At 49.8% G+C, this 16,260-nt stretch overlaps 1 protein-coding gene across 1 annotated transcript in view; it reads left to right on the top strand.

Moving 5' to 3' along the window:
* Positions 1-16,260, top strand: part of AKAP10 (A-kinase anchoring protein 10) — an 83,122-nt gene that overhangs the window by 22,130 nt on the left and 44,732 nt on the right. The window contains exon 2 of the mRNA XM_089693661.1: positions 14,790-14,834. Coding sequence (XP_089549787.1) covers positions 14,790-14,834 — 45 coding nt within the window. The remainder of the gene's footprint in view (positions 1-14,789; positions 14,835-16,260) is intronic.

Genomic DNA, 16,260 nt, shown 5'->3' with positions numbered 1-16,260 from the left:
ACTAAATCAAGCTCACAATCTGCTTGAGCCTCATGACCATCTACTTGTCTTGATTACAAAAAAAAAAAAATAATAATTTTACCCAAAGCTGTATTTTAAATCTGAGGTGCTTTTAGGAATGTTTGGAGCTTATAAAAGCGAAAGGGTCTTTATGGTGACTTAAACTTTAATATTGTGCTGTTTCTCTCCTACTCACCTCCCTTCCTGTCTCCATCACCACACCCGGGGAATAGCAGGGAGGGGAGAGACTTTGCAATGTAATGATCACTGATTGGGTGCTCGTCAGGAAAAGGGAGTGTCAGGCTCTCTTAACAGTCCTCAGAAGCGCGCCTACTGAGCGAGTAAATGAGGCGCCAGCCCCATCAAGGTGAAAAAAGAAAAAACTTTATTCTTTCAGGTTATGTTCGCACACGGAAGAACTTGGGTGCTCAGTACTAGAGCATACTGAGCAGCCAAATCAACCTCCGGTGTGCGCTCTGTTAAAGGATATTTTCATCTTTAAGAAATAAATAAATGTACATTTTTCTGCAGGAGCCTGAAAAGCATTGCACCAGCGGTCAGCAGATCACAGGTGTAATGGAGGACCCCTGCAGACTGTCCGTGTAATAAAGTGGCGAAAATAAATTTTTGATCCCCTGCAGATTTTGTAAATTTGCCCACTTATAAAGAAATGAAGGGTTTGTATTTTTCATCATTGGTGTAGTTTAAATGATAGAGGCAGAATATCAACCAAAAATCCAGAAAAAACACGATAAAAATGTTATAAATTGAGTTGCAGTTAAGTGATAAAAAAGTATTTGATGCCCTACAAACCAACAATAATTCTGGCTCCCACAGACTAGCTATGTGGTCATGTGGTACACAGATTAGTCCTGTCAATTTAAGAAGGTGCTCCTACTGACAACTTATGTGTGTAAAAGACACCTGTCCACAGAATGTTTCTTCTATTCAAGCCTCACCATCATGGGCAAGACCAAATCTGTCAAAGGACGTCATGGACATGCTTGTAGACCTGCACAAGGCTGGAATCGGCTACAAGACCAACAGCAAGAAGCTTGGTGAGAAGGAGACAACTGTTGAAGTGATTATTCGCAAATGGAAGAAATACACAATAACCATCAATCGCTCTCAGTCTTGAGTTCCATGCAAGATTTCGCCTTATGGGGTAAGGATGGTCTTGAGAAAAGTGAGGGATCAGCCCAGAACTACTCGGGAGGAGCTTGTGAATGATCTCAAGGCAGTTGGGATCACAGTCCCCAAACAAACCATTGGTAAAACAATATGCCATCATGGATTAAAATCCTACAGCACTCGCAAGGTCTATCTCCTCAATAATGCAGATGTACAGGCCCATCTGAAGTTTGCCAATGAATATCTAAATGATTCAGAGAACCATCTACTCGTCGTGTTTGGAGGAAGAAAAATGCTCACTATGACTCTAAACACCATCCCTACAGTCAAGCATGGAGGTGGAAACAATATGCTTTGGGGCTGTTTCTCTACTAAAGGTACAGGCCAACTTTGCTGCATTGAGGGGCCAATGGACGGGGCCATGTATTGTAAAATCTAGGATGAGGACCTTCTTCCCTCAGCCAGAACACTGAATATAGGTCGTAGATAGATTTTCCAACATGACAATGACTGAAAGCATACTGCCAATACAACAAAGGAGTGGCTTAAGAAGAAGCACATTAAACCTAAGACCCTGCATTCACTATATCCGGTCTCCCACAGTACACAGAACATGGAAATGCAATTATTTTAGTAAATATAAACAGTTAAATACCTTTTCTCATCAGCAGTTAGAGCAGTCGTGTGACTTCAGCTGAGCACTGGTTAAAACTTGTAGGCAGAGTTTTCTTTCTGCTCCAGGAGGATGCAAAACCCCTGAACTCTGTCTGGATAGTGCTGATTGGCCCTGTGCTGATCACATGCACTCTACCAAGGGAAAAAAACCCTCTCTAGCAATACACACTAAACTGAGCATGTGCAGAAGGGCTACGGGTTCAGTCTCTTATCAACGTGGACATTTGAACAAGAGGAGGGGCAGAGAAGTCTGGATCAAACGGCCTTTTTACACAATGCAGAGGATTAACCCCTTAGGTTCCACAGTGAGTGTAACAAGCATACTTTACTGCATATACAGACTCATTTTACTGTTGTGGGTTTAGTAACACTTTAAGGCCACCAATTATTCAGCTCAGTGTAGCCACCTGCATGTTTTACTGGCCCTTTGAAAAATAATACTGAAAAGTGGTATAGTTGGATGAGTTTTTGTGCCCAGAGAAACGTTTTAACCTATTGGCTGAATCAACAATAAGGCTTCTTGGAGTAGCCTAGCCAGTCTTCAGATCTTAATCCTATAGAAAGTTTATGGAGGGAGCTGAAACTTGGAGTTGCCAAGTGACAGGCAAGAAACTATTTTGCTAAAAGTATTGGGACACCCCTCCAAATCATTGGATTCAGGTGTTCCAATCAGCTCCTTGGCCACAGATGTATAAAATCAAGCACCTAGGCATGCAGACTGCTTCTGCAAACAGTGTGTAAGAATGGGTCGCTCTCAGGGGCTCAGTGAATTCAAGCGTGGTACCGTGATAGGTTGCCACCTGTGCAATAAGTCCATCCGCATAATTCCCTTGTTCCTAAATATTCCACGGTAGTCAACTGTTCGTGGTATTATAACAAAGTGGAAGCAACTGGGAACAGCAACTGAGCCACGAAGTGGTAGGCCACGTAAAATGGCGGAGTGGGGTCAGCGCATGCTGAAGCGCACGGTGCGCTGAAGTCGCCAACTGTCTGCAGAGTCAATAGCAAAAGACCTCCAAACTTCATGTAGCCCTCAGATTAGCACAACTACAGTGCGTAGATAACTTCATGGAATGGGTTTCCATGGCCAAGCAGCTGCATCCAAGCCTTACATCACCAAGTGCAATGCAAAGCGTTGGGTGCAGTGGTGTAAAGCGCGCTGCCACTGGACTCGAGCAGTGGAGACGTATTCTCTGGAGTGACGAATCACTCTTTTCTGGCAATCTGGTGGACGTGTCTGAGTTTGCTGGTTGCCAGGGGAACGGTACTTGCAAGACTGCATTGTGCCAAGTGTAAAGTTTGGTGGTGGGGGGATTATGGTGTGGGGTTGTGTTTCAGGGGTTGGGCTTGGCCCTTTTAGTTCCAGAAAAAAGGGAACTCTTAAGGTGTCAGCATACCAAGACATTTTTGACAATTTCATGTTCCCAACTTTGTGGAAACAGTTTGGGGATGGCCCCTTCCTGTTCCAACATGACTGCGCAACAGTGCACAAAACAAGGTTCATAAAGACGTGGATGAGCTAGTTTGGGGTGGGGAAACTTGACTGGCTTGCAGAGAGTCCTGACCTCAACCCAGTAGAACACCTGTGGGATGATTTAGAGCGGAGACTGCGAGCCAGGCCTTCTCCTCTGACATCACTGCCTGACCTCACAAATGTAATTCTGAAAGAATGGTCAGACATTCCCATTGATACACTCCTAAACCTTGTGGACAGCCTTCCCAGAAGAGTTGAAGCTGTTATAGGTGCAAAGGGTGGGCCAACTCAATATTGAACCCTACGGACTAAGACTGGGATGCCATTAAAGTTCATGTGCGTGTAAAGGTAGGCGCCCCAATACTTTTGGCAATATAGTGTGTGACCGTTTTTTTTTTTTTTTTGAACAATTTTCTAATCGTGCATGGCCTGCATTGCTCTAGTCAGTTCCCGGCTAAGGCTACATTTGCTTGGGCGAATAGTCCCTGTGCAAAAAACAGCAAGAATCTGCTGATTCCTACTGTTGTTTTTGCCACCTGTGAGCTGATAGTTGTGGCTGCTGAGCCCTGTACATTTCAGTGACCATTTGCTGGCGACCACAGCTATCTGTGGCTGTCTGCATGGCCAGCTATTACCTGCGGTGATAGCTGCTTGACGCACACAAAGTGGCTCCTCATTCTATTTTCAGATGTGGTAGAATGATGACATCATAGCTTCTGCAGTTACAACCAAGAACTTAAATGTATTTTATTGGGATTTTATGTGATAGACCAACACAAATTGGTGCATAATTGTGAAGTGGAAGGAAAATGATAAATGGTTTTCAATTTTTTTTTACAAATATCTGAAAACTGCGATGTGCAGTTGTATTCAGTCCCCTTTACTTTTATACCCCTAACTAAAATCTAGTGGAACCAATTGCCTTCAGAAGTCACCGAATTAGTAAATAGAGTCCACCTGTTTGTAATTTAATCTCAGTATAAATACAGCTGTTCTGTGAAGCCTTCAGAGGTTTGTTAAAGAACATTCAAACAGCATCATGAAGTCCAGCAAACACACCAGACAGGATCGGGGATAAAGTTGTGGAGAAATTTAAAGAAGGGTTAGGTTCTAAAAAAAAAAAAAAAAATATCCCAAGCTTTAAACATTTCACAGACCACTGTTCAATCCATCAGTATGGCACAACTGGAGTATGGAGTATGGCACAACTGCAAACCTACCAAGATATGGCCGTCCACCTAAACTGACAGGTCAAGAGGCCCATGGTAACTCAGGAGGAGCTGCAGAGATCCACAGCTCAGGTGGGAGAATCTGTCTACAGGACAACTATTAAGTTGTGCACTTTACAAATCTGGCCTTTATGAAGGAGTGGCAAGAATAAAGCCATTGTTGAAAGAAAGCCAAAAGAAGTCTAGTTTGCAAGAAGCCATGTGGGGAACACTGCAAGCATATGGAAGAAGGTGCTCTGGTCAGATGAATCCAAAATTGAACTTTGTCCTTAAAGCAAAATGCTAGTAGAAAATGAACACTGCACATCACCCTGAACACACCATCCCCATCGTGAAACGTGGTGGCAGCATCATGTTGTGGGGGGAAGCTTTTCTGCAGCAGGGACAGAGAAGCTGGTTGATGTTGAGTTGATGGCAATATGGATGGAGCCAAATACTGGGCAATTCTAGAAGGAAACCTGTTAGTCTGTAAAAGAGGAGACTGGGGCGGAGGTTTAAAATGTATAAAAAGGTAGTGCAGCGCTACACAAAAAATATACAATTAATAAAAATAAATAAATAGGGGGGCACGGCTATTGCTAGTTTCCTATGTGTCTGGTCACTATCTATTCGTTTATTTATGTGTGATTTATATTTATTTTTATTGTATATTTTTTGTGGAGTGCTGCACTGCCTTTTTATACATTTTAAACCAACTGTTGGGTATCAGACCTAGTGCTGGCAGCTTTTTTAGGAGATTGGTTAGATTATCCATTAAGCGCAGGAGGACTATACATTTACTTGGGGCGGAGGTTTACCTTCCAGCAGGATAACAACCCTAAACATAAAGCCAGAACTACAATGGAATGGTTTAGATCAAAGCATATTCATGTGTTAGAATGGCCCAGTCAAAGTCCAGACCTAAATCCAATTGAGAATCTGTGGCAAGACTTGAAAAATGCTGTTCACAGACGCTCTCCATCCAATCTGACAGAGCTTGAGCTATTTTGCAAAGAAGAATGGGCAAAAATTTCCCTCTCTAGATGTGCAAAGCTGGTTGAGACATCCCCAAAAAGACTTGCAGCTGTAATTGCAGCAAAAGGTGGTTCTACAAAGTATTGACTCAGTGGGACTGAATACAAATGCACGCCACACTTTTCAGATATTTGTAAAAAATGTTGAAAACTATTTATCATTTTCCTTCCACTTCACAATTATGTGCCACTTTGTGTTGGTCTATCACATAAAATCCCAATAAAATAAATGTACGTTTTTGGTTGTAACCTGACAAAATGTGGAGAATTTTAAGAGGTATGAAGACTTTTTCAAGGCACTGTATGTCGGGTACACTGTCCCCCCAGGGTGCCTCTGTTAGCCTGATCCTGCATCTTTCTTCCTATATTATTGTGTTAAACTGGAGTATTTTGCTGTCTGTATTTTCATTTTCTGTGTGATGAGAATAATTTAGCTCCTAGTGCTGTATCTAGCAGTTTATAATGTCAAATAAAATTACATGTATTAGTTTAGTAGTCTTGTTATGTTTGTTACCCTCTAGGCATTTGCAGCATTTGGCCATATAATCTTTAGCACACAGCATCTCATTATTGTTTCTTGTGTGCCATTGAAGGAGGATATAAGAAAGCTGGACGATTGGAAAATGTTAGTGGCATGCTGAAACACAGATCCCTTTGTTCATGTGTTTACAAAGCCTTGTTTCTTATGAGTTAGTGGGTTTGCTAACATGAACATGTCTGGCACTAGGAATCCGAGGGTTAATAGCACACAACACTGAAGCTCAGACAAAAAAGTGAATAAAAAAACCCAAAAACGTATAAATAAAAAAAACAAAATGGGGCAGACTCAATGGGCCACTTGGTGTTTAGCCTACATGGAAGCATGTGCTAAGGGTAATATGGAGGTCACCGTTGGCAACCTCCTTATGAACATATTAGTTACCTGGCAGTCTCTAATTTTAATGTTTTGAATAAATGATCCCCTATAAGTATGCAGCAAGTGAAGTCTAAACCTCTGACCTGCACACTTGTTTAAGTTGATTTAGAAAGTTACTACAATACAGGGATGCTTAATTCCTATCGCCCGGGACATACAGTTACTGGCGCTAGGCAAGAAGTTTTGTTCTGCGTTTAGCCCTGCTGCGGGCTACTCTGGCACTGGCAGAAGCTGAAGACAGAAGCCTGGCTGATAGTCCCGCAGCACAAACCCCTCAGTGCTCTGCACATGACAGCAGAGGAGAGGGCGGGGGAGTGGTGTTTCCTTCAGTGCAGTTGCCGTTCTGAGTGAAAGAACAATACAGGGACTCCTAGCTCCTATGAAACATCCCTTAATGTATCGTGTTCCAGCCTGTCCTCACCCCGCACTCTACTGCAGCTAATAATCCTCTGCAATGAAAAGCCAGAACTGGGAGTTTTGCTCCTCTTTCCACAAGAAGTGCATACATACTTTCCTGACTTCTTCCTTTTGGCTGTCAGTCCTGGGACACTGAGCCACCTCCAGTCCATGCAGCTACTGCTCAGAGCTCTGCTCCTCTGCTGTTCCAGGAATGGGTGTGCTACTGTACCCCACCTGTAATGGACATCTCCCTCCATTGATCCCCAATGTTCTTCCTGTCCCTTCACTAATCCCGGTGTTCACCCTCTTCTCCCACTTATCCCAAATGTTCTCCCTCTCCACCTTACTTATCCCCAATACCCCCCCCCCTCCTCTCCCACTTTTCTGCAATGTCCCCCTCCCTCTCCCACTTTCCCGCAATGTCCCCCTCCCTCTCCCACTTATCCCCAATGCCCCCTTCCTCCCCCCAGTTGTCCCAAATGTCCCCCAGTTGTCCCAAATGTTCCCCTCTCCCCCCACCTATCCCAAATGTCCCCTTCTCCCCCCCTTATCTCCAATCCCCCCCCCCACTTATCCCCAGTGTCTCCCTCTTTTCCACTAATTCCCAATGTCCCTTCTCTCCCTCCACTTATCTAATACCCTCCCTCTCCTCTCAATTATCCCAAATGTCCCCCTCTTCTCCACTTATCCCTGATGTTCCTCTTCTCCCCCCTAATCCTCAATATTCCCCCTCTCCCCCATATTAGAAATTAGCACATTGCCTCCTCTCCCCATTTAGTACCAGTGCCTTATAAACTTGGCACCAATGTCATCGCCTATCATCCCTTAGCCCCCTCTCCCCACTTAACACTGCACTCCTACTGTAAGTTGCAGCTGCTCTTTTGCAGCAGCCCCTCTCTCTGATACTCTGTAGGTGGGGGTAGAGATGATTTGGGGGTGGGAAGAGGGGGGGTTGTAAACTGAGATATAAATTTCTGAGCCCTGCACTCTGTACACAACTCACTCATGAACTCTGCACATAACACACTCCTGAAGCCTGCCCTCTGTGCGCAGCGCTCTCCTGAAGCCTGCCCTCTGTGCGCAGCGCTCTCCTGAAGCCTGCCCTCTGTGCGCAGCGCTCTCCCGAAGCCTGCCCTCTGTGCGCAGCGCTCTCCCGAAGCCTGCCCTCTGTGCGCAGCGCTCTCCCGAAGCCTGCCCTCTGTGCGCAGCGCTCTCCCGAAGCCTGCCCTCTGTGCGCAGCGCTCTCCCGAAGCCTGCCCTCTGTGCGCAGCGCTCTCCCGAAGCCTGCCCTCTGTGCGCAGCGCTCTCCCGAAGCCTGCCCTCTGTGCGCAGCGCTCTCCCGAAGCCTGCCCTCTGTGCGCAGCGCTCTCCCGAAGCCTGCCCTCTGTGCGCAGCGCTCTCCCGAAGCCTGCCCTCTGTGCGCAGCGCTCTCCCGAAGCCTGCCCTCTGTGCGCAGCGCTCTCCCGAAGCCTGCCCTCTGTGCGCAGCGCTCTCCCGAAGCCTGCCCTCTGTGCGCAGCGCTCTCCCGAAGCCTGCCCTCTGTGCGCAGCGCTCTCCCGAAGCCTGCCCTCTGTGCGCAGCGCTCTCCCGAAGCCTGCCCTCTGTGCGCAGCGCTCTCCCGAAGCCTGCCCTCTGTGCGCAGCGCTCTCCCGAAGCCTGCCCTCTGTGCGCAGCGCTCTCCCGAAGCCTGCCCTCTGTGCGCAGCGCTCTCCCGAAGCCTGCCCTCTGTGCGCAGCGCTCTCCCGAAGCCTGCCCTCTGTGCGCAGCGCTCTCCCGAAGCCTGCCCTCTGTGCGCAGCGCTCTCCCGAAGCCTGCCCTCTGTGCGCAGCGCTCTCCCGAAGCCTGCCCTCTGTGCGCAGCGCTCTCCCGAAGCCTGCCCTCTGTGCGCAGCGCTCTCCCGAAGCCTGCCCTCTGTGCGCAGCGCTCTCCCGAAGCCTGCCCTCTGTGCGCAGCGCTCTCCCGAAGCCTGCCCTCTGTGCGCAGCGCTCTCCCGAAGCCTGCCCTCTGTGCGCAGCGCTCTCCCGAAGCCTGCCCTCTGTGCGCAGCGCTCTCCCGAAGCCTGCCCTCTGTGCGCAGCGCTCTCCCGAAGCCTGCCCTCTGTGCGCAGCGCTCTCCCGAAGCCTGCCCTCTGTGCGCAGCGCTCTCCCGAAGCCTGCCCTCTGTGCGCAGCGCTCTCCCGAAGCCTGCCCTCTGTGCGCAGCGCTCTCCCGAAGCCTGCCCTCTGTGCGCAGCGCTCTCCCGAAGCCTGCCCTCTGTGCGCAGCGCTCTCCCGAAGCCTGCCCTCTGTGCGCAGCGCTCTCCCGAAGCCTGCCCTCTGTGCGCAGCGCTCTCCCGAAGCCTGCCCTCTGTGCGCAGCGCTCTCCCGAAGCCTGCCCTCTGTGCGCAGCGCTCTCCCGAAGCCTGCCCTCTGTGCGCAGCGCTCTCCCGAAGCCTGCCCTCTGTGCGCAGCGCTCTCCCGAAGCCTGCCCTCTGTGCGCAGCGCTCTCCCGAAGCCTGCCCTCTGTGCGCAGCGCTCTCCCGAAGCCTGCCCTCTGTGCGCAGCGCTCTCCCGAAGCCTGCCCTCTGTGCGCAGCGCTCTCCCGAAGCCTGCCCTCTGTGCGCAGCTCTCTCCCGAAGCCTGCCCTCTGTGCGCAGCGCTCTCCCGAAGCCTGCCCTCTGTGCGCAGCGCTCTCCCGAAGCCTGCCCTCTGTGCGCAGCGCTCTCCCGAAGCCTGCCCTCTGTGCGCAGCGCTCTCCCGAAGCCTGCCCTCTGTGCGCAGCGCTCTCCCGAAGCCTGCCCTCTGTGCGCAGCGCTCTCCCGAAGCCTGCCCTCTGTGCGCAGCGCTCTCCCGAAGCCTGCCCTCTGTGCGCAGCGCTCTCCCGAAGCCTGCCCTCTGTGCGCAGCGCTCTCCCGAAGCCTGCCCTCTGTGCGCAGGGCTCTCCCGAAGCCTGCCCTCTGTGCGCAGGGCTCTCCCGAAGCCTGCCCTCTGTGCGCAGGGCTCTCCCGAAGCCTGCCCTCTGTGCGCAGGGCTCTCCCGAAGCCTGCCCTCTGTGCGCAGGGCTCTCCCGAAGCCTGCCCTCTGTGCGCAGCGCTCTCCCGAAGCCTGCCCTCTGTGCGCAGCGCTCTCCCGAAGCCTGCCCTCTGTGCGCAGCGCTCTCCCGAAGCCTGCCCTCTGTGCGCAGCTCTCTCCCGAAGCCTGCCCTCTGTGCGCAGCGCTCTCCCGAAGCCTGCCCTCTGTGCGCAGCGCTCTCCCGAAGCCTGCCCTCTGTGCGCAGCGCTCTCCCGAAGCCTGCCCTCTGTGCGCAGCGCTCTCCCGAAGCCTGCCCTCTGTGCGCAGCGCTCTCCCGAAGCCTGCCCTCTGTGCGCAGCGCTCTCCCGAAGCCTGCCCTCTGTGCGCAGCGCTCTCCCGAAGCCTGCCCTCTGTGCGCAGCGCTCTCCCGAAGCCTGCCCTCTGTGCGCAGCGCTCTCCCGAAGCCTGCCCTCTGTGCGCAGCGCTCTCCCGAAGCCTGCCCTCTGTGCGCAGCGCTCTCCCGAAGCCTGCCCTCTGTGCGCAGCGCTCTCCCGAAGCCTGCCCTCTGTGCGCAGCGCTCTCCCGAAGCCTGCCCTCTGTGCGCAGCTCTCTCCCGAAGCCTGCCCTCTGTGCGCAGCGCTCTCCCGAAGCCTGCCCTCTGTGCGCAGCGCTCTCCCGAAGCCTGCCCTCTGTGCGCAGCGCTCTCCCGAAGCCTGCCCTCTGTGCGCAGCGCTCTCCCGAAGCCTGCCCTCTGTGCGCAGCGCTCTCCCGAAGCCTGCCCTCTGTGCGCAGCGCTCTCCCGAAGCCTGCCCTCTGTGCGCAGCGCTCTCCCGAAGCCTGCCCTCTGTGCGCAGCGCTCTCCCGAAGCCTGCCCTCTGTGCGCAGCGCTCTCCCGAAGCCTGCCCTCTGTGCGCAGCGCTCTCCCGAAGCCTGCCCTCTGTGCGCAGCGCTCTCCCGAAGCCTGCCCTCTGTGCGCAGCGCTCTCCCGAAGCCTGCCCTCTGTGCGCAGGGCTCTCCCGAAGCCTGCCCTCTGTGCGCAGGGCTCTCCCGAAGCCTGCCCTCTGTGCGCAGGGCTCTCCCGAAGCCTGCCCTCTGTGCGCAGGGCTCTCCCGAAGCCTGCCCTCTGTGCGCAGCGCTCTCCCGAAGCCTGCCCTCTGTGCGCAGCGCTCTCCCGAAGCCTGCCCTCTGTGCGCAGCGCTCTCCCGAAGCCTGCCCTCTGTGCGCAGCTCTCTCCCGAAGCCTGCCCTCTGTGCGCAGCGCTCTCCCGAAGCCTGCCCTCTGTGCGCAGCGCTCTCCCGAAGCCTGCCCTCTGTGCGCAGCGCTCTCCCGAAGCCTGCCCTCTGTGCGCAGCGCTCTCCCGAAGCCTGCCCTCTGTGCGCAGCGCTCTCCCGAAGCCTGCCCTCTGTGCGCAGCGCTCTCCCGAAGCCTGCCCTCTGTGCGCAGCGCTCTCCCGAAGCCTGCCCTCTGTGCGCAGCGCTCTCCCGAAGCCTGCCCTCTGTGCGCAGCGCTCTCCCGAAGCCTGCCCTCTGTGCGCAGCGCTCTCCCGAAGCCTGCCCTCTGTGCGCAGCGCTCTCCCGAAGCCTGCCCTCTGTGCGCAGCGCTCTCCCGAAGCCTGCCCTCTGTGCGCAGCGCTCTCCCGAAGCCTGCCCTCTGTGCGCAGCGCTCTCCCGAAGCCTGCCCTCTGTGCGCAGCGCTCTCCCGAAGCCTGCCCTCTGTGCGCAGCGCTCTCCCGAAGCCTGCCCTCTGTGCGCAGCGCTCTCCCGAAGCCTGCCGTCTGTGCGCAGCGCTCTCCCGAAGCCTGCCCTCTGTGCGCAGCGCTCTCCCGAAGCCTGCCGTCTGTGCGCAGCGCTCTCCTGAACCCTGTGCACTACTGGTATTTAACAATTCTCCATTAGGACCCTCCCACTGTTAGGCAGTGAGGACATGGTTGAGTTCCTGCACCTATTCTCTGAGAAAAAAAAAAAGCCCTGGTGAGCTGTTCCTTCCCACCCGATCAAGCAGCCAGCTCAGAACCAGAACCACTCTGTCTGCCTCTGATCTAGAAAAAAAAAAGGAAGCAATGAGCATAGATCACCACCAGTTTCCCCGGCCCCATTTTTATAATAAGGAAAGCATTTGATTACCCAATTTTGGTGTGATCAAATGCTTTTAAGAAGAGGGATCCATAAGGAGTGCCTGTTACTGCCTAATGCTGTCACAAGGGATGTTTAAAAAAATATATAATGTTTGGGGGTTCTAGGAAGTTTTCTGCAAAAACTAAAAAACATTAAAAGTTTGTCACCATAAAGCCCGTTTTTCATTTGTAAAGGCCCCAGACATTCCTAGAAGCACAAATAAATAAATGTCCGTGCAAAAATATATAAAAAAATAATTTGCACGGACATTTATTTATTTGTGATTATTTTTATTTATTTAATTTTTGCGCTGTTTTTTGTGTTATTTATTATTGGTGGTTTTCACTGGTGCACAGCTGCATAATTGTACACTTTCTTTGATTGGCGCTGGGATTTTTTTAGTTTATTCCTAGAAGCACCTCTGCCTAATAAGAAACATCAACCCTTCATATTTTCCATTCTGGGAAAAAAGTATACTGTATATTTTTTTTAATCAGGACAAGTAGATTGTCATGAGGGACAAGTAGGGTTTTTTTTTTTTTTTAAATTTCCACACCCCTGACAATACCATGACAGCAAAGCAAGAAACATTTTCAGGAGGAGAGGTCAACAATGACATCCTACATACTTACAGATTTACTTTCCTTTCAAAATAATGTTTGTTAAATTTCGTCTTGCTGTAAAGTCCAGTAAAAATAAAGGTAGTTTTTTTAGTGGCCCATTTCACATTTTGAGGCCCAATAAGGATGGGGGAATAATGATTGAAAATATTTTATTTTAACTGACGTATCTGCATAATGACTTTAATGACTGCATAATTTGATTTTGACGAAACTTTAGATTGTCTGCTGTGAAAGACTTTGTATAAATAATACTTCATACATCTCATTCATATGGGGCATACAATACTGTACGCCGTGCATGGGCCGTGTTTAGCTGCATAGGATACACAGGTGTTACGCACATCCCCCTGCAGGCAGTCTCAGTGATGTCTTTTGGGACACAGCAGCTGCACAGACACAGCCACTGTGTCCAAATATGACATTGGTGCAGGCACAGATCCCTGAACTCAGTAGGACTGCCTGCATGGGGATGCATGGAACACCTGTGCATCCCTGTGCAGGTAAACGTGACCCTGTAGGGGTGTGTTGTATTGTACGCCCTGTGTGAATGAGGCCAAAGAGAAGTGGTTGAGTGACACAATATGGAAGCATCTATTCCCATGAACTATTTCTATTAGGAATGATATGGACATTATGGGCCCTGTATCGTACTATAGTAGCATTGCTTATATCCAGTATACAGTGCTGTGCTTCTTGTGCATCTCAGCCAATCAGTAAGCTTTATATTGATAAAAATACAAGGCTTATCCTGAATGGCTGAGAAGCATGTGGGTCTATTATATTTTGTTCCGGAAGCAGGCAGAAAGTCACCTTTGCTGCTGCAGAACACAGTACTAATTACTACGTGTAGCTGATTCTACAGCAGTAGAACACACACAGCGACGGAATCACTTGGAAATGGAAACCATTCCTTTGGGTCAGCTTGGCCCTAACTAGTTAAAATGATGGGAAACTTGGAATTCATCTTTGGTGAAAACCTGAACTGTGGAACCTGTGCCCAGTAAAGACAGGCAAAGGGCAAAGAGAGAGCCACCAGTATTGCCTGTAGGCTTGCAACAGCTGATCTCTTCTGCATTACTGATTTACCAATCCTTGCTCTGCACACTTGCGTACCTGTGTGAAGGCAACCATTTTGGAGAGAACTTTGCATCCTCAGGGTCAGAGCTGCCCCCTCATGACTGATGATCTAATAAATTCCTATGGAATGCACAAGAAACAGCAGGAGAGGTTCCAAAAGCATAGATGGAGAATGAGATTGTCATTCCACTTCAGCAGGCAGCACAGTAGTGACTTCCTTAAATCTTCCAAATATCTCACTGCAGCTATGAGACTCTAGGTATTCTCACTTACCAGGAAGTGCATGGCTTGTTTTGGGGGGGATCCAGCTTTTCAGAGCACTGCTTAGGTCAAATTAGTGATATGACAGATTGAGATACAAAAAACAAACGTCATATTTACCTGATCTGTTCAATGGTTCTGTGTAATGGTTTTGCACAAAGCAGCCTTGATCCTTCTCCTTGGGTCCCCTGCAATTTTGGCCCCTCCCCCTGCTGAGTTCCCCCAGAGCAAGCTGCTTGCTCTGGAAACACTTGTACATGGTCGCTCCCGAGCTGCCTCTGTGTGTCCATAAGACCCACAGACCACAGCTCACTCCTGCCCCCCACTTCCTCCTGACTGCCTGTGATTGGCAGGAGCCAATGGCCAGTGAGGAGGGAGAAACCTGGGAGAGCCACTGCTCTTGTGCACATTGCTGGTTTGGGATCGGGCTCAGGTAAGTATTGGGGGAGGGGGGAGCTGCACACTGAAGGTTTTTTACTCTCCTGCATAGAATGCAAGAGGCTAAAAAAGCTTCAGCCTTTAGAATCACTTTAATATCACTAAATGTTTCCTAAAGGATACTGAATCTTCACTTTGTAAGTTCCAACTTACTTTAACTTTGTGAATGAAGGAAAATACATTTTTTTGTATGTATTCCAAGTTAGAGGCCTTGGTTCGGTGATCTTATAACTGATGGTCCAGAGAGAATTAATAATTGTGCTTGATGTTTTATTGTCATCTACCTTTAAATAAATATTAGTATTTGGTGGGATTGTCTTGTAAATAATTCTGAGATTCTGACCAAACCCACCCCACCTTAATTGTATTGTTTTCTTTGAAACACATTTTTTAATAAGAGCGTTTAGAGTTGTTTTGACTAACAAATGCTTTTTTTTTCTTCTTTTATAGTTAAAGGAAAAGACCAGGAGAAACCAGATGTCAAAACAGTTAGAGGTTGTACTATTTTATTTTATTTTTTTCCTTTTATGAACGGATTTCACGGTTTTTGTTGTTGTATGCAGTTTAACCTGTTGGCGCCAGCCGTAAGCATATATGTGGCTGCTTGGTGGGTGGGCCGTAACGCCGAGGACCCGCATATATGTGGCCCTGGTAAAACAATTTACTGCGCTGAGAGCGCACTCCCAGCATGGTAGCCGACGGGGATCGGTAAACTCCTGATACATATACATACTTGCGATCGGGAGCTTTTTGATCATGTGACACCTGTGCCAATCACAGCGGTCACATGATGCTAAAGCCTACCTCCCGACTTTTAGAACTCTTAAAGGGCCGGAAGGCGGTTGGCGCCAAGTGGTTAAGGCCCTGTTCACATTGGGCATACTAAAATGCCTGCGGAGGACCACGTTTATCTGCACTTGGATGCACAGCTTGTTCTCTGCCATCCCTGTGCCAGCAGTCTAGTTGATGTGATTTGGGACACAGTGGCTGCACGGACATGCAGTCCATGCAACCACTGTGTCTTAATTAACATCAATAGGACTGCCTGCATGGGGATGCACAGAACACCTGTGCATACATGTGTGGGTAAATGCAGCCCTCCACGTGTGTACACTTTTAGTACACCCCATGTGAAAGGGGACTATAAACTAATAATATTATTGTAGCAAAAAATATTTTGGTGTCAGCCCAAAAATATAAGTTGGAATTCTATTCTCTGGAAGCCTCAAGGTTTTATTTTTTTGGGGGAAATACTGGTTTGAACGTGAAAGGCGACTCCCCCACATTTCTGGTTAGTGCAACATGTACCGTACGTACAGAGCAGCTTAGGTCAGTAAAGGACTTCAGCAAGCACATGTTGGCAGTTCAACTACCTGGCATGTTCAAGTCCCCCCCCCCCCCCCTTCACTATAAAGACAAAAGTATAAAATAACATTGAACACTGGTGTCCGCTTGTATTAAAGCAGTATGGACCCCCAAAACTTATTTAGAGCATTTCTTGAGCTTTCATTAACCGCTTCCCTACTGCCCTACAGCAGAACTACAGCGTGGCAGGGCTGCCAAAAAATCACATGTGTGTGTATATATACATGATTTTGCATTTCCAGGTAGGGGACGTTTGCATCACCCTACCCATGCCGCCATTGGCGGCTACAGATGTCTCTCACCGGGTCCCACACAGCAGAGAAATACACAGCAGTATTTTTCCCTAGTAAAACCGCACACAGTTTAACCCCTTCGATCGCCCCAGATGTTAACCCCCTTCAATCCCAGTGTCATTAGTACAGTGTCAGTGCTTTTTATTAACACTGATCACTGTATTAGTGTCATTGGGATGTCAGTGGCAGTCAGTTCCCCCCAGTGCCAGAATGCCCGCCGCAGTCCTGCTATAAGTCGCTGATCGCCGCCATTACTAGTATAA

This window comes from Staurois parvus, unplaced genomic scaffold (genome assembly GCF_062004578.1).
Source record: "Staurois parvus isolate SC_StPar_1 unplaced genomic scaffold, SC_StPar_1.0 ptg000635l, whole genome shotgun sequence".
Classification (NCBI taxonomy): Eukaryota; Metazoa; Chordata; class Amphibia; order Anura; family Ranidae; genus Staurois; species Staurois parvus.
This window is presented reverse-complemented; position numbering and strand designations above follow the sequence as displayed.